Raw genomic sequence first — 23236 nt, forward strand, 5'->3', positions numbered from 1 at the left:
CCTGCTTCCCTGCCCTCCACCCCGCCTGCCTCTCTGCCTACTTGTGATCTCTGTTTGTCAAATAAATAAATAAATAAAAATCTAAAAAAAAAGAAAGAAAGAAATGAGGTAGCATATCCAGCTTTCTATTTTACCACAAATTATATTTTTTTTTAAACAAGAACTGCTCTGTTATTTTTTGTTTAAACAGGAACTGGTGGCTCGATATGTGTCATTGATTCCTTTCTTGCCTGATACGGTTTCATTTGCCAGCATCTGTGACCTGTGGAGCACCTCTGATGTGAGTAGTTCTTCCTCACAGATTTACAGTTTGCGCTGACTTCATTGAACATGGGCCAAGGGCTTGTGTGATTTTAAATTGCCATGTTCATTAGTCCTTATGAAAATCCATTTGGTCATCTGTTTAGCAGACTGAGCTAAATTCTGATGTATTTTTTTCTTTCTGGTTCCATTTGACCAAGTTCAAAAATGAAGAAAAAAACATTTCCACAAAGAATAAAAAAATGTTTCAGATGTCTTAATAACACTGATGTATCTTCAGAGTATTATCTTAACAATATCCCAGCTTTATTCACTTAAAAAAATCAAAATTATGCTCCATATTACACATGGAACTCACATATTCCATAATTCATGGGCTTCTTAAGGCACATGATGTCATTATTGATTCGTATGTACTTCCTGGTCACCTACCACATATCAGACATTGTACTAAATTCGGGCTATGAGCGAAATAAACATGGCCTCTGCCCTCATGGGATTCACATTCTGTGTATGTTACGTAACATCCACATGGATCTTCTACGAAACAAACACATATATTGTCACAGGTAGTCATTCTGCTTCTGGATCTCATGTGGTACTGTGTTTACATAAAATTAAGCAATATCCTACAACTCCTTTTGAAAGATAGCTCCAAACCAAAGAAGTTTAAGTACACTTTAATTTTTTTTGTTGTTCCCTGGGATATTTTGGTAACATAACATTAACATATTATAGTAACATTTCCACAACCTCAAGACATCTAAAGAAAATATGGGAAGAACAGAATATTCATGTGCCCTCAAGCCAGATTGGCTTTTCCACTCCCTAGAGATTCCCTCACCTCTCTGTGTTTCCACTTCCTCATCTATAAAATGGGAAGAGGAGTACCTCCCTCAGAAGTTTATTCTAGGTTTAAATGAGTTCGTGCATGCAATGGTTTTAAAACAATTTGGGAGCAGGGGAGGGAGAGAGGTGAATAGGCATAACACAAGTGATTGTTAGGGCTGTGAAAATATTCTGTGATACTCTAGTAATGCATACATGTCACTACACATTTGTTGAAACCCAAAGACTATACAACACCAAGCGTGAGCCCTCCTGTAAGCTGTGGATTTCGGGTGATTCTGACGTGTCAGTGTAGGTCTCTCAGTTGTAACAGTCGTAAACACTACTGTGAGTGGAGGCTGATAATGTGCGGGGGCAAGAGTGGATGGGATATCTTTCCTCCAATTGTGCTGTGAATCTAAACCTGCTGTAAAAATAGCTTTTAAAAAAGTGTTCAGCACACAGTGAGCTATCATATATAAATTCAAGATAAAAAGTAAAACTTTGACATTTGTCTCCCTCACCCATCATGTCGATTTTCGAAATCCATGTCATCAGTGTCAGAGAAAATACCATGTTCGTTGGTTTGTTCTAATGAATTAGAACATAGTACCAAAATCTGGAAAAAGGGTTTTTTAAATAGGTCTTCTACTTTAAGGCACTCAGTTTAACAGTGACTTTTTAAAAATCCTGTATGGCAAATCCAGAATGAAGCAGTCCACACAACATTGTTTTTCTTTCTTTCTGTCAGCAATTTCTGGATCTCCTGGCAGGAGACGAAGAAGAGCACGCAGTGTTACTCTGTAATTACTTTCTCTCTCTGGGGAAGAAGGCCTGGCTCATGATGGGCAGTGCAATTCCTGAGGTAAAACCATGCAGGCTCGCTCCAACAGAGGAGTGTAGTTGTCTAAGATGGTTGTGTTGGGTTCCGTATTATGAACAGTACCTATTTGCATAACAGTGCTTTGAGTTCCAAGGAAAGTGGCCCAGAAATTGCACGGTGGGCAGAGAGAACCAGTGATAAGACATGAAACAGTGGATTCCCTTAGTGATCCAGTGTTACTCACGCTAAGGAATGAGGAGGGCCGAAGAAGTGTGCCAAGGGCAGAGATCTCTCCTGTCACGCCCACTGCTTCCTCAGGCATCTGGGACTAACCAGCAGCCAAAGGGGAACCCAACAGATAACCGCAGGAGCAAAGAAAAGAATGTCTGCAGCTATATTTTGATAATACTGTTACTTTCACTGGACTGGAGATAGCAACTATTTGAATGTTTCCCCCAGTCCACTGCAAATATCCCTAAATTTGGGGAATGTTAGGGTAATTTGAGGTACAAGGTTAGAAAGTTCACACGAATTAAAGCAGTTTATCCAAAAAGAGTGTATCCAAAGGAGGCCACACGTTTCCAGGAATCCTTGGGAATTAGATAGCACCAGTTGCCACTGCGCAGGTATATCACATCAAAAACTAATTCATTATCCATCATTATATTTCAGGGAGCCCAGTACAAGGAAAAGAACACTAGTCTAGGAAGTCACGAAGCCTGGGTTCAAAGCTCTGCCTATTCCTCATGAGCTCTGTGGCTCTAAGCAAGTCAGTTCACAACTCTGAGCTTTTTAAGGAAAATAGGATAATAAATCTTGCCCTCCCTTTCCCAGACGTCTATTGTGAGCATCAAAGGAAGTCCATACATAAGCAGTAAATGAATAAATGCTCACTGTAAAATAAAATTATAAAAATAATTAATAAATAAAATATTTATAATTAAATAATATAATTATATATTATATAAAATATAATTATAATTAAAAATAATATAATAAATAATTATAATTGTAATAATTATAATCCAAGAATATACAAGTATTCTGAGTAAAAGTTAAAGTACTTTGTCAGGCTCTAACCCCCACACCCACTCCCTACCCCAGGTGTAGTCACTGCTAACAGTTTGGTGTGTATCTTTTCAAAACATCTATGCATTTACAAAATTATAAATGTATCTCAAACACTAGTTACTGTATTAGGGACAGAGTTGAATTCAGATATAATCAGCCCTCCAAATACTTAATCAACTATCCCTATTTTGTCTACTATACTAGCAGATGCAAACATTTTGCAAAAATGAACATTTGCTTTTATTTCTTAAGTCCAGTGCAACCTAGAACTTCAAACTAATTTTCCTCATTAGCCATGAATTTTAGAAATCAGGGGTCCAACTAAAATAATGAATCATGTGTGCAAACTAATCTTGACCTCAACTATGTAATTAATTGGAAACGTAATGACTGTTTTCCTTCAGGGTCCAACTGCTTATGTGCTAACTCGGGAGCAAAGTCACTATTTAATATGGAATCCCTGCACTGGACATTTTTATGGACAATTTGATACATTCTGTCCCTTAAAAAGTGTGGGCTGTTTAATAGGTCCCGATAACGTAAGTATTACCTTTGGATGACTGTTGCTTTCTTTTTTTTTAATTGACCTACTGATTTAATAATATTTTATATATCAAAAAATGTATACGAACATTCATATATAACAGTTAAAGAAATGTAGTGTCAGGCACAGTGGCAAGACTGTCCTAAACAATAACTTTCGGTTGAATTAGTCACTTGATCTGCAGAGAAGCACAATGAGGTTAAAAAGATTAAAAACCTTAGATTCAGAGGACCTGAGTTTATGTCCTGGCTCTGTCCTCATCTCTTCCGAAGTACAGTTTATACGTATCTAACTCACAGTTTTGAGAACTAAGTGAGGCAAACTTACCATCTAAGAAGACTGGGTTCTTTCCTCCCTCCCCTCTTCCCTCCTTCCTCGCTGCCTTCCATCCTTCCTTCCTTCCTTTTTTCTTTCCCTCCTCCCTTCCTTTCCCTTTTTAAAAGAGAGATTCCTAGTGTACACCAGGTGATTGGGGGCAAACTTAATTATGAAGGGTACCATATAATAAGTGGTTAAAAACATGAGTCACGGGGCACCTGGGTGGCTCAGTGGGTTAAGCCTCTGCCTTCGGCTCAGATCACGATCCCAGGGTTCTGGGATCGAGCCCCACGTCGGGCTCTCAGCTCAACAGGGAGCCTGCTTCCCCCCACCAACCCCCCCGAGTGCCTCTGCCTACTTGTGATCTCTCTCTCTGTCAAATAAATGGGTAAAATCTTAAAAAAAAAAAAAAAAAAAAACACGAGTCACAGGGCCAGACTACCCAAGTTTAAACTTCATCATTTACTGGTTGTGAGAGCTTGGGAAAATTTCTTGTGTCATACAGCTTCAGCTTCTTCACTGGTAAAATGGCGGTAATGGTAGCAATTACGTTGAAAAGTGTTGTGAGCCATGGATGAGATGATCAGTGTAGAGCAGCTAACACACAGGAACAACTCTATATTGTTTGCTATGATTATTTTTATCATCATCATCTGTCTTAGTGGTCTGAACTCCACTCATCTGTCAGAAAAATCATTTCAACATGTATCCCCAATGTGTATTTTTTATTGAAGTACAATTAACACATGTGTTATACTAGTTTCAGGTGTACAATATGATTCAACAATTCTGCAGAGTACTCAGTGTTCATCTCAATAAGTCTGACTCTTGATCCCCTTTATCTATTTCACCCACCCCCTGCCCACCTCCCCTCCAGCAAACCCCAGTTTGTTCTCTGTATTAAAGGGTCTGGTGTTTTATCTCTTTTTTGTTTTGTTTCCTAAATTCCACATACACGTATAATCATGTGGTATTTGTCTTTCTCCATCTGACTTACTTCACTTAGCCTTACATACTATAGGTCCATCCATGTTGTCACAAACGGCAAGATCTCATTCTTTTCTATGACTTAGTAATATTCCAGTGTGTGTGTGTGTATACACATATACATATATATATCTTCTTTATCCATTCATCTATCAGTGGACACTTGGGTTCTTTACATATCTTGGCTATTATAAATAGTGTTGCAGTAAACAACAGAGGTGCATATATCTTTTCAAATGAATTCTTTTCATTTTCTTTGAGTAAACACATAGTAGTGGAATCACTGAATCATATGGTAATTCTATTTTTAATTTCTGGAGGAAAAAAAATATTGTTTTCCATAGGGGTTGCACTTTTTAGTGTTAACCATAGTGGTTACTGGTTTCCATAGTGGAAAATACTGTTTTCCATAAGTTGAATTCCCACCAACAATACACAAGAGTTCCTTTTTTTCTACATCTTCACCAACACTTGTTCTTTTTTGTGTTATTTTAATAATTCTGACAGGTGTGAGGTAGTATCTCATTGTAGTTTTGATTTGCACTTCTCTGATGTCTAGTGATGTTGGAAATCTTTTCATATGTCTGTTGGCCATATGTATGTCTTCTATGGAGAAATGTCTGTTCATGTCTTTTGTCCATTTTTTTAATTGGATTACTTAGGGGGTTTGTTGTTGTTGTTTTGGTATGACGTTGTATAAGTTATTTATATATTTGGCATACTAACTCTTTATCAGATATATCATTTGCAAATACCTTTTCCCATTCAGTATATTGTCCTTTAGTTTTGTTGTGTCCTATGCTGGGCAGAAGCTTCTTTTTTTTTTTTTTTTTTTTTTTTAAGATTTTATTTACTTATTTGCAAGACAGAGAGAGAGATCACAAGTGGGCAGAGAGACAGACAGAGAGAGAGAGGGAAGCAGGCTCCCCGCTGAGCAGAGAGCCCGATGTGGGGCTTGATCCTAGGACTCTGAGATCATGACCTGAGCCAAAGGCAGAGGCTTAACCCACTGAGCCACCCAGGCACCCCAAGGGCAGAAGCTTCTTATTTTGATGTAGTCCAAGTAATTTATTTTTGCTTTTGTTTCCCTTGCCTCAGGAGACATATCTAGAAAAATATGGCTACAAGCCAATGTCAGGGTAATTACTGCCAGCACGCATTCAGATTTTTATGGTTTCAGGTTTCATATTTAGGTCTTTAATCCACTTTGAGTTTATTTTTGTGTACAGTGTAAGAAAGTGGGCCAGCGTCATTCTTTTGCATATTTTTCCAAAACCATTTGTTGAGGACACTGTCTTTTTGCTATTGCATATTCTTGCCTCCATTTTGAAGATTAATTGACTATATAAGCATGGGTTTATTTCTGGGCTCTCCATTCTATTCTGTTGATCTATGTGTCTTTGTGTCAGTACCATATTATGCTGCTTTGATTACTACAGCTTTGTAGTACATCTTGATATCAGGAATTGAGATATTTCCAGTTTTGTTCTTCTTTTTAAAGACTGCTTTGACTACTTGGGGTCTTTTGTGGTTCCATATAAACTTTAGGATTATTTGTTCTAGTTCTATGAAAAAAAAAATGCCATCGGTATTTTGAAAGGAATTGCATTAAATCTGTAGATTGATTTGGGTAGCATAGACATTTTTGCTTTGTTTTTGAGAGATGGGTTTTTTTTTTTTTTCCAGTGTTTCAAGACTCATTGTTTATGCACCACACCTTAGCATAGACATTTTAACAATATTTGTTCTCCCGATCCATGAGCATGGAATATCTTTCCAATTTGTTGTATCATCTTCAACTAGTTTCATCAATGTTTAATAGTTTTCATAGTATAGGTCTTTCACCTACTTGGTTAAGTTTATTCCTAGTTATTTTGTTATTTTTGGCACAAATGTAAATGGGATTGTTTTCTTCATTACTCTTTCTGCTACTTCATTATTAGTATATAGAATTGTAACAGATTTCTGTATATTAATTTTGTATCTGACTTCACTGAATTCAATTATCGGTTCTAGGAGTTTTTTGCTGGCTTCTTTAGGGTTGTCTTTTTATAATATCATGTCATCTGCAAATAGTGAAATTTTTACTTCTTCCTTACCAATTTTAATGCCTTTTCTTTAATTGTTTGATTGCTGTGACTAGGATATCCAGTACTATGTTTAGTAAAAGTGGTTATAGTGAACATCCCTGTCTTGTTTCTGATCTAAGAGGAAAAGATCTGAGTTCTTCACCATTGAATGTGATGTTAGCTGTGGGTTTGTCATATATAGCTTTTATTATATTGAGTATGTTGCCTCTAAATCTACTTTGTTGAGAGGTTTTTTTTTTTAATCATGAATGGATACTGTACTTTGCCAAATGCTTTTTTTTCATCTGTTGAGAGGATCATATGGTTTTTATCTTTTCTCTCATTAATGTGATATAGGACATTGATTAACTTGCAAATACTGAACCACCCTTGCCTCCCTGGAGTAAATGCCACTCGGCAATGAATGGTTTTTAAAAATATATTGTTGATTTGGTTTGCTGATATTTTGTGGAAGATTTTTGTAACAATGTTCATCAGAGATGTTGACCTATAGGGGTTTTATTTTGTAGTGTCTTTGTCTGGTTTTGGTGTCAGGATAATGCTGTCCTCATAGAATGAATTTGGAAGCTTTCCTTCCAAATCTATTATCTGGAATAGTTTGAAAAGAATAGGTATTAACTCTTCTTTAAATGTTTGGTAGAATTCACCTGTGAAGCCATCTGGTCCTAAAATTTTGTTAGGAGTTTTTGGTTTTATTTTTTATTTATTTATTTTTAAAGATTTTATTTATTTCAGAGTTAGAGAGGAGGAGCACAAGGAGGGGGAGTGGCACGCTGAGGGAGAGGGAGAACCAGGTTCCCCATAGAGCAGAGAGCCCAATGTGGGAAATGATCCCAGGACTCTGGGATCGTGACCTGAGCTGAAGGCAGATGCTTAACCAACTGAGCCACCCAGGTGCCCCTGTTTTTTTGTTTTGTTTTGTTTTGTTTTCCTAATTTATTTGACAGACAAAGATCACAAGTAGGCAGAGAGGCAGTCAGAGAGAGAGCAGGGAAGCAGGCTCCCAGTAGATGCCATGCGGGGCTCAATCCCAGGATGCCGCGATCATGACCTGAGCCAAAGGCAGAGGCTTTAACCCACTGAGCCACCCAGGCACCCCATGTTAGGAGGGTTTTTTTTTATTATTACTGATTCAGTTTCATTGTCAGTAACCGGTCTGTTCAAAGTTTCTATTTCTTCTGGAATCAGTTTTAAGTTATATTTAGGAATTTATCCATTTCTTCTAGGGTGTCCAGTTTGTTGGTATACATAGTTTTTCATAATATTCTCTTAAAATCATTTGTATTTCTGTATTATTATTTCTTTCATTTCTGATTTTGAGTCCTTTTTTTTTTTGCTCTATGGGTCTGGCTAAAGGTTTACAAATTTTTTATCTTTTCAAAGAACCAGTTCATGGTTACATTGATCTTTTCTGTTTTTTTTGTTTTGGGGTTTTTTTGTTTGTTTGGGTTTTTTTGGTCTCCATTTCATTTTTTCTGCTCTAATCTTATTTCCTTCCTTCTACTGGCTTTGGGCTTTTTCTTGTTTCTTCTCTTTCTAGCTCCTTTAGGAGTAAGGTTAGGTTGTTTATTAAAGATGTTTCTTGAGGTAGGCCTATCCTGCTGTAAACATCCCTCTTAGAATAGCTCTTACTGCATCACAAAGATTATGGTTTTTATTTGTCTTCATGTATTTTTTTAAATTTACTCTTTGATGTCTTGGTTCAACCATTAATTATTGAATAATGTTATTTAGCCTCCACTTATTTGTGTTCTTTTCAAATTTTTTCTTGTGATTGATTTCTAGTTTCATAACCATTATGGTCAGAAAAGATGCATCATTTGATCTCAATCTTTTTGAATTTATTAAGACTTATTTTGTGACCTAATACATGTTCTATCCTGGAGAAAGTTCCATGTGCACCTAAAATGTTCCTGCTGTTTTTGGATGGAATAATGTGTTTATATCTATCTATACCTATCTGTTAGGTCCACTTGGTTTAACATGTCATTGAAAGCATTGTTTCCTTGTTGATTTTCTGTCTAGATGATCTATCCATTGATGTAAGTGTTGTGTTAAACTCCCCTACTATTATTGTATTACTGTCTATTTTTTCCTTTGTGTCTGTTAGCAGTTGCTTTAAGTATTAAGGTACTCCTATCCTGGGTGCATAGATATTTACAATTGTTATAATTCTCTTTTTGGATTGTCCCTTTTATCATTGTGTAGTATTTTTCTTCATCTCTTGTTACAGTCTTTGTTTTAAAGTCTATTTTCTCCTACAAGAATAGCTACCCCAGTTTCTTTTTGCTTCCACTTGTGTGTGTTTCCATCCCTTCATTTTCAATCTTCATGGACATCAGGAAACACTTGAGCATGCATCTACAATATAATATTTTTGTTTATGAATTATGTATTTCATTTGTGCATCAATATATTATTATACAGAGGAAAAAAAAACTCTTAAAAAAGGCATTAGAAGATCTAATATTGGGATACCTGGGTGGCTCAGTGGGTTCATCCTTTGCCTTTGGCTCAGGTCGTGATCTCAGGGTCCTGGGATCAAGCCCCATATCGGGCTCTCTGCTCAGTAGGGAGCCTGCTTCCCCCTCACTCTTTGCCTGCCACTCTGCCTACTTGTGATCTCTTTCTCTGTCAAATAAATAAATCTTTAAAAAAAAAAAATCTAATATTTTCTCCTCATCTCTGGTGAGTGCAACCTACTTTAAAGACCACTAGTCTAGGGGCACCTGGTGGCTCAGCCAGTTTAGCGTCTCGTCTATTGCTTTCAGCTCGGGTCATGATCTTGGAGTCATGAGATCAAGCGGTGTGTCAAACCTCAGATTTTCTCCCTCCTTCCCTCTACCCCTCCCCATTCACATGCTCTTGTTCTCATAAATCTCCCTTTTAGGGTAGTCTACCCTTTATGGTAACTGCTAAAATAAGAGAAAATATATGCCAAGCACCCAATAAAGTACCTGTCTTTCATAGGACTTCAGCAAATGGCAATTATTAATTGCAAGTTTGAAGAGCACTGTGGAGTGCCATTCTCATGTTCATTACTTTTTTAATTAAAAGCATTATCATAATCATGACTGAACTGCTAAGATCCTCCTATGTTTAAAGAACCATATTAAAGCCATTTGTAATCAAGCAGAGTTAACAGGCATTGAGAAAGCCCTCAAAGAACTCCATTCCCTGTCAAAATTATTATTAGTCCTCAAAACAATTACTGTGTGGTTGACTAGTTAACATAATTCCCAGGTTTCATGAGAAAGGCCCCCCTCCTTACTAACAAGAAGCACAACAGTAGCTCATGATGTTGGGCATCCTTCGTGGCAGCTGTTCCAAAGCTGTTCTAAGCCTTGGCCTCTCTTGATAGAGGACCTTATGCTCACTAGCTGGTCTGATATTGTGCTATAAAACCTCTACTGCCCTGTGCTCCACCACACAACTTCTCTGGATTGTCAGCCGTTCTCCTCCTGTACTCCTTTGCCAAGAAATAAGTATCTCCCCTTTCTACCTGTGTTTTGCTTTCCACCCTTACTACAAGACATGTCTCTCTACTCATTATTACAACTTGCCCCTATATTTTTTTTCTTTCTCTATCTATTGATATGCTCAGAAGTCCAACAGTCCCAAAATACAGGCATATCTCATTTTGTTATGCTTCATTATATTCACAGATACTGTGTTTTCTTACAAATTAAACATCAGTGCCAACTCTGTGCCAGGCAAGTCAGTTGATGCCATTTTCCAACAGCATTTGCTCACTTTGTGTCTCTATGTCTCTGTGTCATGTTTTGGTAATTCTTGCAACATTTTTTTTTAAAGATTTTTTATTTATTTTATTTGACAGGCAGAGATTACAAGTAGGCAGAGAGGCAGGCAGAGAGAGAGAGGAGGAAACAGGCTCCCTGCTGAGCAGAGAGCCCGATGAGGGGCTCGATCCCAGGATCCTGGGATCATAACCTGAGCCAAAGGCAGAGGCTTTAACCCACTGAGCCACCCAGGCACCCCTCTTGCAACATTTCAAACTTTTTCATTATTATTATATTTGTTATGATGATTGTTATTAGTGATGATAATTCACTGAAAGTCCAGATGATGGTTAGCATATTTAGCAACATTTTTTAAATTAAGGTATGTATATTGTTTCATTAGGCATAATGCTATTATGCACTTAATAGGTTACAGTATACTGTAACATAATTTTTATATGCATTGGAAAACCAAATATTCATTTGACTTCCTTAATTATGATAGTCACTTTATTGCAGTGGTCTGGAACCAAACCACAGTATCTCAGAGGTGTGCTTGTATGCTTCTGACAACCCAGATACACCCTAAACTACCACTGCTTCTCCTTCCTTTGCTTCAAGAATTCTTCAATTACTAATTATATCCCCTGCTTCTATGTTCCCAGGAAACTCAGACTTTAACCCTTTAAATAATTTAGTTCCTCCTCCCTGACCATCCTATAGAAATTCAACTCTAAGAAGTACTTGTTTTGCTAATGGATAAATAAATCCAGTGGTTTACTCTCATCTTCCTTCTCTTTGCCTTTTCTGTGGTACATGACATTACTAACACTGTCTTCATGAAAACAAACAAACAAACACTTTCCCCCACCTTGGTTTACAGAAAAAGAACTATTTGGTTTTCATTTTCTCTGCAAGTTTCTTAGGTTTCTTTCACTGGCACTTCTTCCCACCGCTGAAAGTCAAGGGTTGCTGGAGTGGAAGGGAATGGGAGGATAGGGTGGCTGGGTGATGGACATTGGGGAGGATATGAGCTATGGTGAGTGCTGTGAATTGCCTAAGACTGATGAATCACAGACCTCTACCCATGAAACAAATAAAACATTATATGTTAATAAAAAATGTTTGGAGACCACTAAAAAAAAAGAATAAAGTAAGCTAAATGAAAAAAAGGTCTATGTTCCTGAAGATTCTATATTTAAACTTCTTGCAGGACCACACCTATTATTATTAACTGTAACTCTATATAGGCTATCCTGGCAAAGAAGTTCTAATCCTGTCACTAGCCCCAGAATCTGTCTTTGGATTCTGAATTTTCAGGATCTCTCTCTGCGAGACACCCAAGGGCTTTATCAAAATCTCAAACTTGGGAGCACCTGGGTGGCTCAGTCTATTGGGCAGCTGACTCTCAGTTTCGGCTCAGGGCATGATCTCAAGGTCCTCAGTGGGGATGGGAGTCTGCTCAAAGATTCTTTCCCTCCCTCACCCTCCGCTCCTCCCCACTGCTCATGCACAAGTGCGCTCGCTGGCTCTCTCTCTCTCTCTCCATATATATAAATAATAAATATTTAAAAATAAATCTAAAACTTGGCCATCCAAAACAAATCATTTCCCCCTTGTCTCCAAAATCAGTTCCTCCTCCTGGCTTCCTGTTTCTAAGATGTCAGTTACCTAGATTCACTGCTCAGAACTGTCTTTGATTTTTCTCTCTCCCTTACTTCCTCCTACCTCAATCATATTAACAGATACCAAATCATACAGATTCTACCTGTTGTTTCCCAGGCCATGCCATAATTGTTTCAACCCCGAATTAACAATAAATAACCAACTAAATCTCTCCAACTTAACCAATTATTTGGTATGCTGATAACTGATTAAATCTATGAAATTGGCTTCATCACTCTATGGCTCAGAAAGTATATAGATTTAAGAACAAATCTCTCGGGGCGCCTGGGTGGCTCAGTGGGTTAAAGCCTCTGCCTTCAGCTCAGGTCATGATCCCAGGGTTCTGGGATCGAGCCCCACATCAGGCTCTCTGCTCAGCAGGGAGCCTGTTTCCTCCTCTCTCTATGCCTGCCTCTCCACCTACTGGTGATCTCAGTCTGTCAGATAAATAAATAAAATCTTAAAAAAAAAAAAAAAAAAAAGGACAAATTTCTCACCTCAGATTTCAAAGTCCTATATAATCGGACCTCAACTTTTTCCAGCACTATTTCCCACTACTTCTCTGTACATTCCCTACCCTACAGTCAAACTGTAGTTCTTAAAGACCTTTCCTTCTTAAAACAATTTAATTTGAATTCCAAGTACCAAAGCCTCCCTAACCTCACTGGCTGTCCCTTCTCCACATCCGTTGCTGCTTTTTCATTATTTCTCCAAATTTGAAAAATCAGATCCTCAAAGTTCAAGTTCAACGAACATCTTTTCGATCTATACCTCCTCCCTAAGAACATACATATGCTGATAATCCCCAAATGTATATCTCTAGCTCACCCAGTTCCCAGAACTTCAGACTCAAATATCCAACTGCCTACTCATCATCTTCATGTAGATGCCAGACATACAACTCAAACTTAAGGCGCCCAAACTTGAATTCCCATTTTCATTTTGCAGTCTTTCTGATCTACTAAAGGGCAATTCCATCAGTCCAGTTACTTGGGCCAAAATCCTTGCAGTCACTTTGATTCCTTTCTCTCTTTCTCCCACATCCTATTTATTCATCAGCAAATCCTGTGGGCTTCACAGTATATCCAGAATCTGACCATAGCTCACCAGTTTCACTGTTACTATTTGATCCACACACTGCAGCTCTAACCTGGATTATTTCAAATAGCCTCCCAACTGGAGACTTCAGTATTTACCCTTACCACCTTGGGTCTAGTCTCAAAACAGCAGAGAGTATTAGTGTGAAAATGAAAGACTATGTCACCCCTTGCTTAAAAGATCCCAGTGTCTTCCTAGCTCACTCCAAAATCAAAGTCTTTAAAATAATCCACGAGGCCTTTTACGACCTGACAGCCATCCCACCAGCACTCCCCATCCTCCACTGAGGTCATCTCTTACCTGCTGTAATTTGCTCATTCCTCTAAAGCTACCATCTTCCTCACTGATCCTCAACACATCAAGCAGATTTTGCATTTGCTGTCTCCTCTGCATAGAAGACCTTTCCCCTTACTGGATAGCTTCATAAATTTCCCTCTCATTTCTTGCATTTCTGATGAAATGTCATCTTTCCAGCAAGAATTTCCCTGCGCACCCTGAAATTTCACATCTTCCCATGTTTTCTCCACAGCCCTTCTACAGTTAGCTGTTGCCACCGTAAAGACAGTAAAAACCCATCCCCAAACTAAAGGGCCTCAAATAGTTATTCTTATGAATCTCTGGGTCAGCAGGACAGCTCAGCTTCATATGTGTTTATTCTGGGACTTGGCAGAAGCACAAAAAGGCAAGCAAGAACACACAAAGCCTCTTAAGCTTAGACTCAGAAGTTACACACAAACACTTCTGTCCCATTCTACTGACCAAACATCAAGGAGCAGGGAAATCTGTTTCACCGCATTTAGTGGGAGGAACTGCAAAGTAACATGGCAGAGTGTATATGAAGGAGTGAAGAATTGAGGTCAGTGACACAATCTACTACATCATGTAACATCATCTGAAATCCCATATATTTACTTATTTGTTCACACTATCTTCTCATGAGCTCCTGCATAAGGGCAGGGACTTTGTTTCATTCATTACTTTATCCCTAGTGACTGAAATTGGGTCCAAACATAGTAGATACTTGAAAATTTGTGGAATGGACAAATTTACCACTAATGCATATGTCGTTTAATATGCCTACTGTATGCCAGAAGCTATGCTAAATGCTAACGATACAGTGGTGAATAACAAACATGGCAAATGTCCTCAAGACAACATTGCCATATCTAGTGAGGAGGCAGGTGGATAGGCAATTAATAACAGTAATAAATTAGCTAACAATTACTGAGCACCCACGATGTACCAGGCATTGTTCTAAGAGGTGAATTAACTAATCTACCTCAGCAACCTTGAGGTGGGTATATTATCCCAGTTTCATAGAGGAGGAAAATGAGATATGGAGAAGATAAATGAACCACCCAAGGGATGCACAAGTGGCTGTCAGTTAAGCGTCTACCTTCAGCTCAGGTCATGGGACAAAGTCTCACTTTGGGCTCCTTGCTCAGCAGGGAGCCCGCTTCTCCCTCTGCCTGCTGCTCCCCCCCCGACTTGCGTTCCCTTTCTCCCCGCATCTGACAAGTCAGTACATAAAATCTTTAAAAAAAAAAAAAAAAATCCAAGGTCACACCATTAGTAAATGTTGGAGGCAGAATTCAAATACAAGTGGCCTGATTCCAGAACCAATATGCTGCATGCCTCAACAAGAAAGGTGCCATTTAGAGACTGCAGAGTGCTCTGGAAGCAAAGACGTAGATACGTAACTCAATTATGAGGCTAGGAAGAACAGAGAAAAGCCACTGAGAAAGGAAAAGCCTTGTCTATCTTCTCCTTAAAAAGTTTTTTTCTTATTAGAACTATCTTATTTTGTCAACCTATAATCAGTGGTGAGGTGCACCTCAACTTCAGATGTAAAATATGAAAAAGTAGCCAATAACCATTTTATGATGCCTCTGATTGTAAAATGCATGCTGGTTTTACAAATCAAAACAGGCCAAAAAAAAAAAAAAAGTGCATCCTGTCTTCTTGCTGTCTGCTTCCTCTATACATACACGCATCTATATATATATATCTGCCACCATATATACTAATGTAGTCTTATCTTTTTTAGATTTGGTTTAATATTCAACGATATGACTCCCCACTTCGGATAAATTTTGACGTCACCAAGCCCAAGCTATGGAAATCTTTCTTTTCAAGAAGCCTTCCATATCCTGGCCTCTCTAGCGTTCAGGTATATAATCCTTTCATTAACAACGTAGACAAAGGGAGCACCTGGGTAGTTCAGTCAGTTAAATGTCTTTTGAGTTCAACTTGGGTCATCATCCCAGGGTTGTGAGATAGAGCCCTGGGTAGGGTACCACACTAGGTGTGGAGCCTGCTTAATTAAGATTCTCTCTCTCTCTCTCCTTCTGACCCCCCTTCATCCCCACCCCCTCTCTCTTTCCCTCTCTTAAAAAAAAAAAAAATTAGACAAAGTAAGGAATTTGAAATCATTATACTGGGTAGCCAGGTATTTTTTGAACCTTAATTCTACTCCTAGATATTCAGTCAAAAATAATGTTTTTCAAACTTAGTTGAGCCCAACTCACAGTAAGAAATTACCACCATATTGGGGCGCCTGGGTGGCTCAGTTGGTTAGGCGACTGCCTTCGGCTCAGGTCATAGTCCTGGAGTCCTGGGATCAAGTCCCACATCGGACTCCCTGCTCGGCAGGGAGTCTGCTTCTCCCACTGACCTCTCTCCTCTCATGCACTCTCTTTCTCTCTCTCTCTCTCTCCCAAATAAATAAATAAAATCATTAAAAAGATAAAAAATAAATAAATAAAAATAAATTTTAAAACCCCCAGGGTTCTAAAATAAAATTTAAAAAAAAGAAAGAAAAAGAAATTACCACCATATCATGAATCAGTATATAAATATTAAGTTTTGATATAATAAGCCTCATGACATAAAGTACCTCAAAATATATTCTATTTAATTTCTTAAATGCTGGTCTCAACTCACTAAATTAATAACTAAATTTCATGACTGCTATTAAAACATGAAATCGAATCACAAGGCATGATCCAGAGGGTCATAGCCAGTGGTAAGTAATAAGCATGAAAAGATTATTTTTAAGTAGTAAGCATGAAAACTGTTTACTAAAACTTGTTAGCTATATATGTGTGTGTGTATACACTGAGTATATAATACATACATTTTTTACTGTGATCCAAACCATTCCAAAAAAAAAAAAAAGGGGTTTAAAAGTGCCCTACAGAAATTCTTCCATGTGTACAAGGTGACATATACAAGATTTTCCATAGAAACATTGTTTATGGGCACCTGGGTGGCTCAGTTGATCAGTTGCCTTCGGCTCAGGTCATGATCCAGGGGTCCTGGGATCAAGTCCCGCATCGGGCACCCTGCTCCACAGAGGGCCTGCTTCTCCCTTTCCTTCTGACTGCCATTCTGCCTACTTGTGCTATCTCTGTCAAATAAATAGATAAAATCTTTTTTTAAAAATTGTTTATAATACCAAAGAACTGTAATTACAGAAGAGACAAATTATGTAGAGTACATAATGGAATATTTTATAGTAGTTACACAAATGAATCAACATTAATAAATCTTAGCACTCTAAAGGTGTGGATGTTATTATCTCTAAATATAGTATTAAAGGAAAAAAGGGGCATATTCACAGCATAAAACTATTACACAGACTTGCCAAATCACTACTTTGTAAAACTGAAATAACTAATGTAACTCTGTCAACTAAACTCGAATTACAAAAAAAAAAAAAAAAAAAAAACTATTACAAAAAGTTTAGAAAACACCCAAACCCAAACAAAACAATGTTTGAGGGAACATAAAACTGCAACTAAAACATAAATACATTTTATTAACTTGCCTATCTCCACCAACTATGATATAAACACTGGGAGGGCAGGAATTTTTATTCATGGGTATATTCATATCCCCTGTAAAAGTGCCTGGCACACAGTAGGTACATGTTGAAAGTGCTAAAAAATAAATTCAGGTCATAGCTACTTCTGTGATGAAAGAGGAAAGAGAAGAAATTAAGAACTACACAGCAGTATAATTTATTTGTGGTATTGTACTTATGGTCATGGGTACACTGGTATCCGTAATACTATCCTCTGTATCTGAAGGAATGTCTCAGATTTCATAATTTTTAAAAAGATTTAGAAAAGAATGGATAGCTATTCAAATTAAGTGTGATTTCTAGAATTTCTTAACTGTTTTCTCTTTTATAGCCAGAAGAACTAATTTACCAGCGCACAGACAAAGCGGCCGCAGCTGAGCTACAAGACAGGTCATATGATATCCATAAATCCACATGCAATCTGACACTGGGAGCGTAATACCAAACTAAGCAATTCTCAGTCTGGATCAATAATTTGAGCAATTAAATTTAATTCACGTTCACAGACAGATACCAAATACAGTGATCTCTAAATCCCATAGCTCAAAGGGAGGTCTTCGTATCGGCGTGGCTTGGAACAAACACAAGTGACCTCCAGCAATGACAATAGTTCTCCCAAAACTTCACCTCAGATGAGAGCTCAGCATCATATTATGGGTCTTGTTCAGACTTATCATAATCCTCACCTTGATTAAACATGCCTCTTTTGTACAGTTACTGGCTTACTGAGCCTCAGCTAGTTTATAAACCTAACACATGGAGAAAGCTGGTAAGAGTCCCTGTAATTCTTAACACCCCGTAAAACGAAACTTTACTCTTCTAGTTTTGCAAACATGGAAACCAAGGTTCAAAGGGCTCAACGTACTCGCTCAGTGTCAGAGGAGGCTTCTGAGCCCAGTCAGATCTTTCTGATTTCAAAGTCTGTGTGCCCTTTCTACTGTATCAAGCTGTGTTAAAGAGCAACATGTCAAATACTCGAGAATAAATGTGACCCTTTCAAAAGTATTATTACTAAAAGACTCCAATTTATTCTCAATTTCAAGTTTTAAATAAAGCCTTACTGGAGATCCCCACGTAGACAACTAATTCCCCAAAAGTTTTTATTTCTTCTGATAGGTTCAGGATACTATTAGACCCACATTATTTATCCAATACTAATGAAGCGCATGGCAATTCAACCATACTCTTGCTCAGATCATCTTGAAAACCAGAACAAAAATATGTATAATGTGCCAAATGAGAAGAGGATCCTATAGCTATTAAGCAGTGGGGAGCTAGCTGGGTCCCCTAAACCTGTGCATTTGGTTAGGGATACCCAAGAGACCTTTTAGAATTGGCAGGGTTTCAACTCAAACCCAAGTTTCCCCTGCCATTTTCTTTTTTTTTTCCCCTGCCATTTTTAAGTCATCATCTTGCCTCATACTGTCCCCATGTAAGTAAAATTGGGACAGTATCCTCCTCATAGTCACAGTTAGGATTAAATTAAAATGAATAGAAATCATTTTACTTAGTACCTGCTAAATGAAAGCTCAGTAAATGTTAGCTATTTTCCTTTATTCTGTTTGCAACTTAATTTTCGATATCCTGCTTTGTAGTTAATATGATAGGTATTGGATCTATAGGATGTAAAGCTTAGTAATGATGGTTATCTTAAGAACAGTCTTAAGGAAATTCAGAAAAATAACCCTCATAAACAGAAGTCACAGCACACGGTAAAGAATCAATACACAGCGTTAAGACCTACAAATATTTAAGGCTTTCAGGGTGCCTGGGTGGCTCAGTCGTTAAGCATCCACCTTTGGCTCACATCATGATCCCAGGGTCCTGGAATCGAGCCCCACATCAGGCTCCCTGCTAGCAGGAAGCCTACTTCTCCCTCTCCCACTCCCCCTGCTCATGTTCCCTCTCTCATTGTCTCTGTCAAATAAATAAAAATCTTTAGAAAAAAATATATTTAAGGCTTTCAACATGAACTATGCCTATTGAATGACAACTCTGCCTGAATCCCCACTGCATACAATCCCCACTGTTTACAAAAGCCACAGCTGGGGGGCCTCGGGGTTCAGTGGATTGAGGCCTCTGCCTTTGGCTCGGGTCGTGATCCCGTGGTCTTGGGGGTCAAGCCCCTTGTTGGGCTGCTTAGTGGGGAGCCTGCTTCCTCCCATCTCTCTCTGCCTGCTTGTGATCTCTGTCTGTGAAATAAAGTCTTAAAAAAAAAAAAAAAAGCCACAGCTGCAAAAAATAGAGCTTCTTTTTTATAAACAGGATTGAAAAAATACTAAAAGAAAAAATCATGGACTGGAGGCCACGCCATCTGACTAGATGGAATAGGTACTGTACCTCTGCCCTACGGCATTTCTTGCCAGTGTTAGAAAGAAGTCGAGGAGAAGATGTAGAAGATGACCACAGAGCAGAGCTGCTCAAACAGCTGGGAGACTACCGGGTAAGTACCAGTGGCTCTAAACTGAGCCTGTGGATTTCATTTCAAATTGGAAATTGCATGGTAATGGCTTTTTAGAGAAAGTAACGACTTCTCTCTCCACAGTACATAGATGAAGCCGCATAGAGTAAAAGACATAATTCAAAGTTCATCTCAGTAATTAAGCTATTAAACAGCAAAATGCCTCTATAAACTGAAAATGCTCTTAGACTACGGAATGAAAAGATCTTTAAAAAAATGTATTGCAAGAGTATTAAATACAATTAAAACATCTGGCTAAATCATACTAGACTCAACTGTGCATAAAGGTAAAACCAACACCACTCTTGATCAGTTTTAAGGAGATCATTTTATACTAATTGCTTTTCAATGCTAAGAAAAATTCTCATTAGGTATGTTCTCACCACTGTCTGTCAGCAGTGCTGTGTGGATAATAAAACCTAGAAAGCAGTCTCAAATTAAGACAGTAAGTCTTGTTGGCTAAACAGCATGAAGTCAAGTTGGACATTTAATTCTATTTACTAAAACGAGGTTTTCAGGGGTGCCTGGGTGGCTCAGTCAGTTGAGTCTGACTCTTGGTTACAGCTCAGGTCTTGATTGCCCCATCCTGGGATCGACCCCCCCACCCCCACCCCAAGTTGGGTTCTGAGCCTAGTAGGGAGTCTATTTGAAGATTCTCTCCCTCTGCCCATCTTCCACTTGGTCACTAAAATAAATGAATGAATTTTAAAACAACAACTAGGTTTTCAGCTAGGATGTCTTCAAGCAATAATTCAAACAGGTTTGAGCAATAAAAAGAATTTATTGGTTTATTTAAGTAAAAATCAGAGGTGAGTAGCTGTCAGAGCTGTCACTCTTCTGTAAGTCTTCCAACTTGTCCTCCTCTGTGTGATGGCACCGTCCTCACGCTCACTTTTTTCATGGAACCAAATGTCTGGAAGAGCTTCAGGCAGGACTCACATCTGCACACATACTGTCCAAAGCAGGAGAGCACATCTGTGTACCATCATTCCTAGCAAGTTTCCTGAGATTCACTTTGATCACATGCCCATCCCTATAAATCAGTCACTGTGGCCATGGGGACAGAATACATTGATTTGGATTAATCCAGATCCCTAGAATTAGTGGGTTACTATGCAAACTAGGGACTATCAGGGAGAGGGAAGGGAATAGTGGAGGGAGGCTGGGTGCTAACAGCTGTCTTATACACCAAGTCAATATGCTAGCAACTGAACAAAAAAGACATGTGGCCCCTCTCCATTTTCTGTATTGCTAATACATAGCTGAATAGAAAAGCAGAACTAAATAAATGATTTTGAGATACAGAAGGAAGACAAGAATATTAAGAATTGCTTATGTTTAAACACGGAGAAAAAAATACAATGAAATTTTCGAGCTTCACAAATGACTACAAATCTTGATTGTTTTTTTTCCTTCAGTTCTCTGGATTTCCCCTGCACATGCCCTATTCTGAACTGAAGCCTTTAATTGAAGCAGTGTACAGCACCGGAGTACATAATATTGATGTTCCCAATGTTGAATTTGCTTTAGCTGTATATATCCACCCATACCCCAAAAATGTTTTGTCTGTTTGGATTTATGTTGCCTCCCTTATACGCAACAGGTAATTTTTTCTTTGTGTATTTTTTGTATCATGTAAAAACTGTAATTAAGGTATGAGAATATTTTTGTGATATTGACATCAGAACAAATTATTTGTAAGTAACGAAATAAAATTATCATTTTCAAAGTAAGTATTATTTCGTAGTCGGCCCTGCCTCTTGTTTTAACCAAAGCTACCCAGAGTTCCCCCTCACACTAAGAGCTCCCTAACTCTATGCCTTTGTATTTACCTTCTACTTGGAATGCCCTCCTTCTTTGCCTACCCAGAATACCCATCATACTTTCAAGACCCAGCAAAACAACACAATTTCTCTGGGGGAAGGAACAACTTTGCAATATAAAAATTTTAACACCAAATACCTCTTAAGACCTTATCCTATAGGGGCGCCTGGGTGGCTCAGTGGGTTGGGGCCTCTGCCTTTAGCTCAGGTCGTGGTCCCAGGATCCCAAAATCAGGCCCCACATCAGGAGCCTGTTCCCCCCCTCTCTCTGCCTGCCTCTCTGCCAACTTGTGATCTCTCTGTCAAATAAATAAAATCTTAAAAAAAAAAAAAAAAGACCTTATCCTATAGAAATACTGAGCAAACATGCACGTGTACATGATGTACCCATATATACACACACATACTCCTATTGAAACAATATGGTATTGGCACGGGGGAGTATGTTTAAACATTCACCAAAAGGGAAAGTCATTTAAAAAATTAGGACATTGTTATGGACTAAAGGTTTGTCTTCCCCACAAAATGCCTATCTTGAAACCCAACTATGCAATGGTATTTGGAGACTGTTCTTTTGGGAGGCAATTAGCTTATGAGATTGGAGGCCCTGTGTTGGGATGAATGCCACTCTACGAAGAGACAGGAGAGAATTTGCTTCCTTTCTTTAGGCCATGTCTGGATAGAATAAGAAGATGGCCCTCTGCAAATGAGAAAAAGAGCTCTCACCAGAAACCAGATCTGCCAACACCTTATCCCTTGACTTCCCAGCCTCCAAATATAGGAGAAATAAATGTTTGTTAAGTCACTCAGTGTATGGTATTCTGTAACAGCAGCCTAAACAGACTAAGACAAACACATATACTATACTAAGCACAAACACATATACTATACTAAGCCATTAAAAGGTATTAAATATATGTGCTGACATGGATGATGTACATAAAACAGAAGTACATAAAGCATTCTTAATAGAAGCACTACTGACACTTTAGGCCTTTTTTTTTTTTGGTGGAGGGCTAACCTGTTTTTAGCAGCATCCCTGACCTCTCCCCACTAAATGTCATTGGCATCCTTTCCCTCTGCCAAATTTTGACAACCAAAATGTTTCCAGACATTGTCTAATGTCCTCTATGGGATAAACTGACTCCGGCTGAGAACTAGCGATATACCTAGAATCTGATCTCACTTATAAAAAACAACACATAAAGCCAGAGGGACCAAATTAAGGAAAATATTCACCTTTTACTTTATTCCCTTATGCTTTCCTCTATCCAATTATATTATAGTTATGTGTTTACATGCCTCTGATACCTCAACTATGAATTAATTCTTTGTCAAGGGAGAGTTCAAGGACCGACCTATAACAGTCATTACCAAGATTACAAGGTATCCATGGACGAGTTACTTAACCTCTGTGCTACTTATTTTCCCCACAAGTAGGATCAGAATGATCACATTACTTCCTCTCACTGTTTCAACAAGTCAGTATATGTAAGTATAGGTACTTAGAACACTGCACAGTGCTGAGTACCTGATGCCTGTCAGGCACCCCATGGCAGTTCGCATAATTTACATTCTAGCCTAAGAATGAACAGTTCCAAAAACTCATTAAATCAATCATAAAACTCAAGGTAAGTTTAAACCAAGTATTTATAGTGTTTC

The 23236-nt window shown here is 38.3% G+C and overlaps 1 protein-coding gene across 5 annotated transcripts in view; it reads left to right on the forward strand.

Annotated features, from left to right (window-relative positions):
• Nucleotides 1-21484, forward strand: part of CC2D2A (coiled-coil and C2 domain containing 2A) — a 135657-nt gene extending 114173 nt beyond the window's left edge. For 4 of the 5 annotated variants that reach the window (XM_004773377.3, XM_045075767.1, XM_004773378.3 and 1 more), the window contains 7 exons: nucleotides 191-280; nucleotides 1841-1954; nucleotides 3388-3522; nucleotides 15473-15595; nucleotides 17622-17680; nucleotides 19556-19733; nucleotides 21170-21484. In XM_004773377.3, coding sequence (XP_004773434.1) covers nucleotides 191-280; nucleotides 1841-1954; nucleotides 3388-3522; nucleotides 15473-15595; nucleotides 17622-17680; nucleotides 19556-19733; nucleotides 21170-21358 — 888 coding nt within the window. In that variant the 3' untranslated portion in view covers nucleotides 21359-21484. Of the gene's footprint in view, nucleotides 1-190; nucleotides 281-1840; nucleotides 1955-3387; nucleotides 3523-15472; nucleotides 15596-17621; nucleotides 17681-19555; nucleotides 19734-19835; nucleotides 20039-21169 lie in introns of all 5 variants that reach the window. The other variant, XR_006605492.1, reaches the window with a different exon arrangement.
• Nucleotides 21485-23236: the final 1752 nt, after the last annotated feature.

This window comes from Mustela putorius, unplaced genomic scaffold, assembly GCF_011764305.1.
Source record: "Mustela putorius furo isolate JIRA1106 unplaced genomic scaffold, ASM1176430v1.1 tig00000083_pilon_pilon_pilon, whole genome shotgun sequence".
NCBI lineage: Eukaryota > Metazoa > Chordata > Mammalia > Carnivora > Mustelidae > Mustela > Mustela putorius.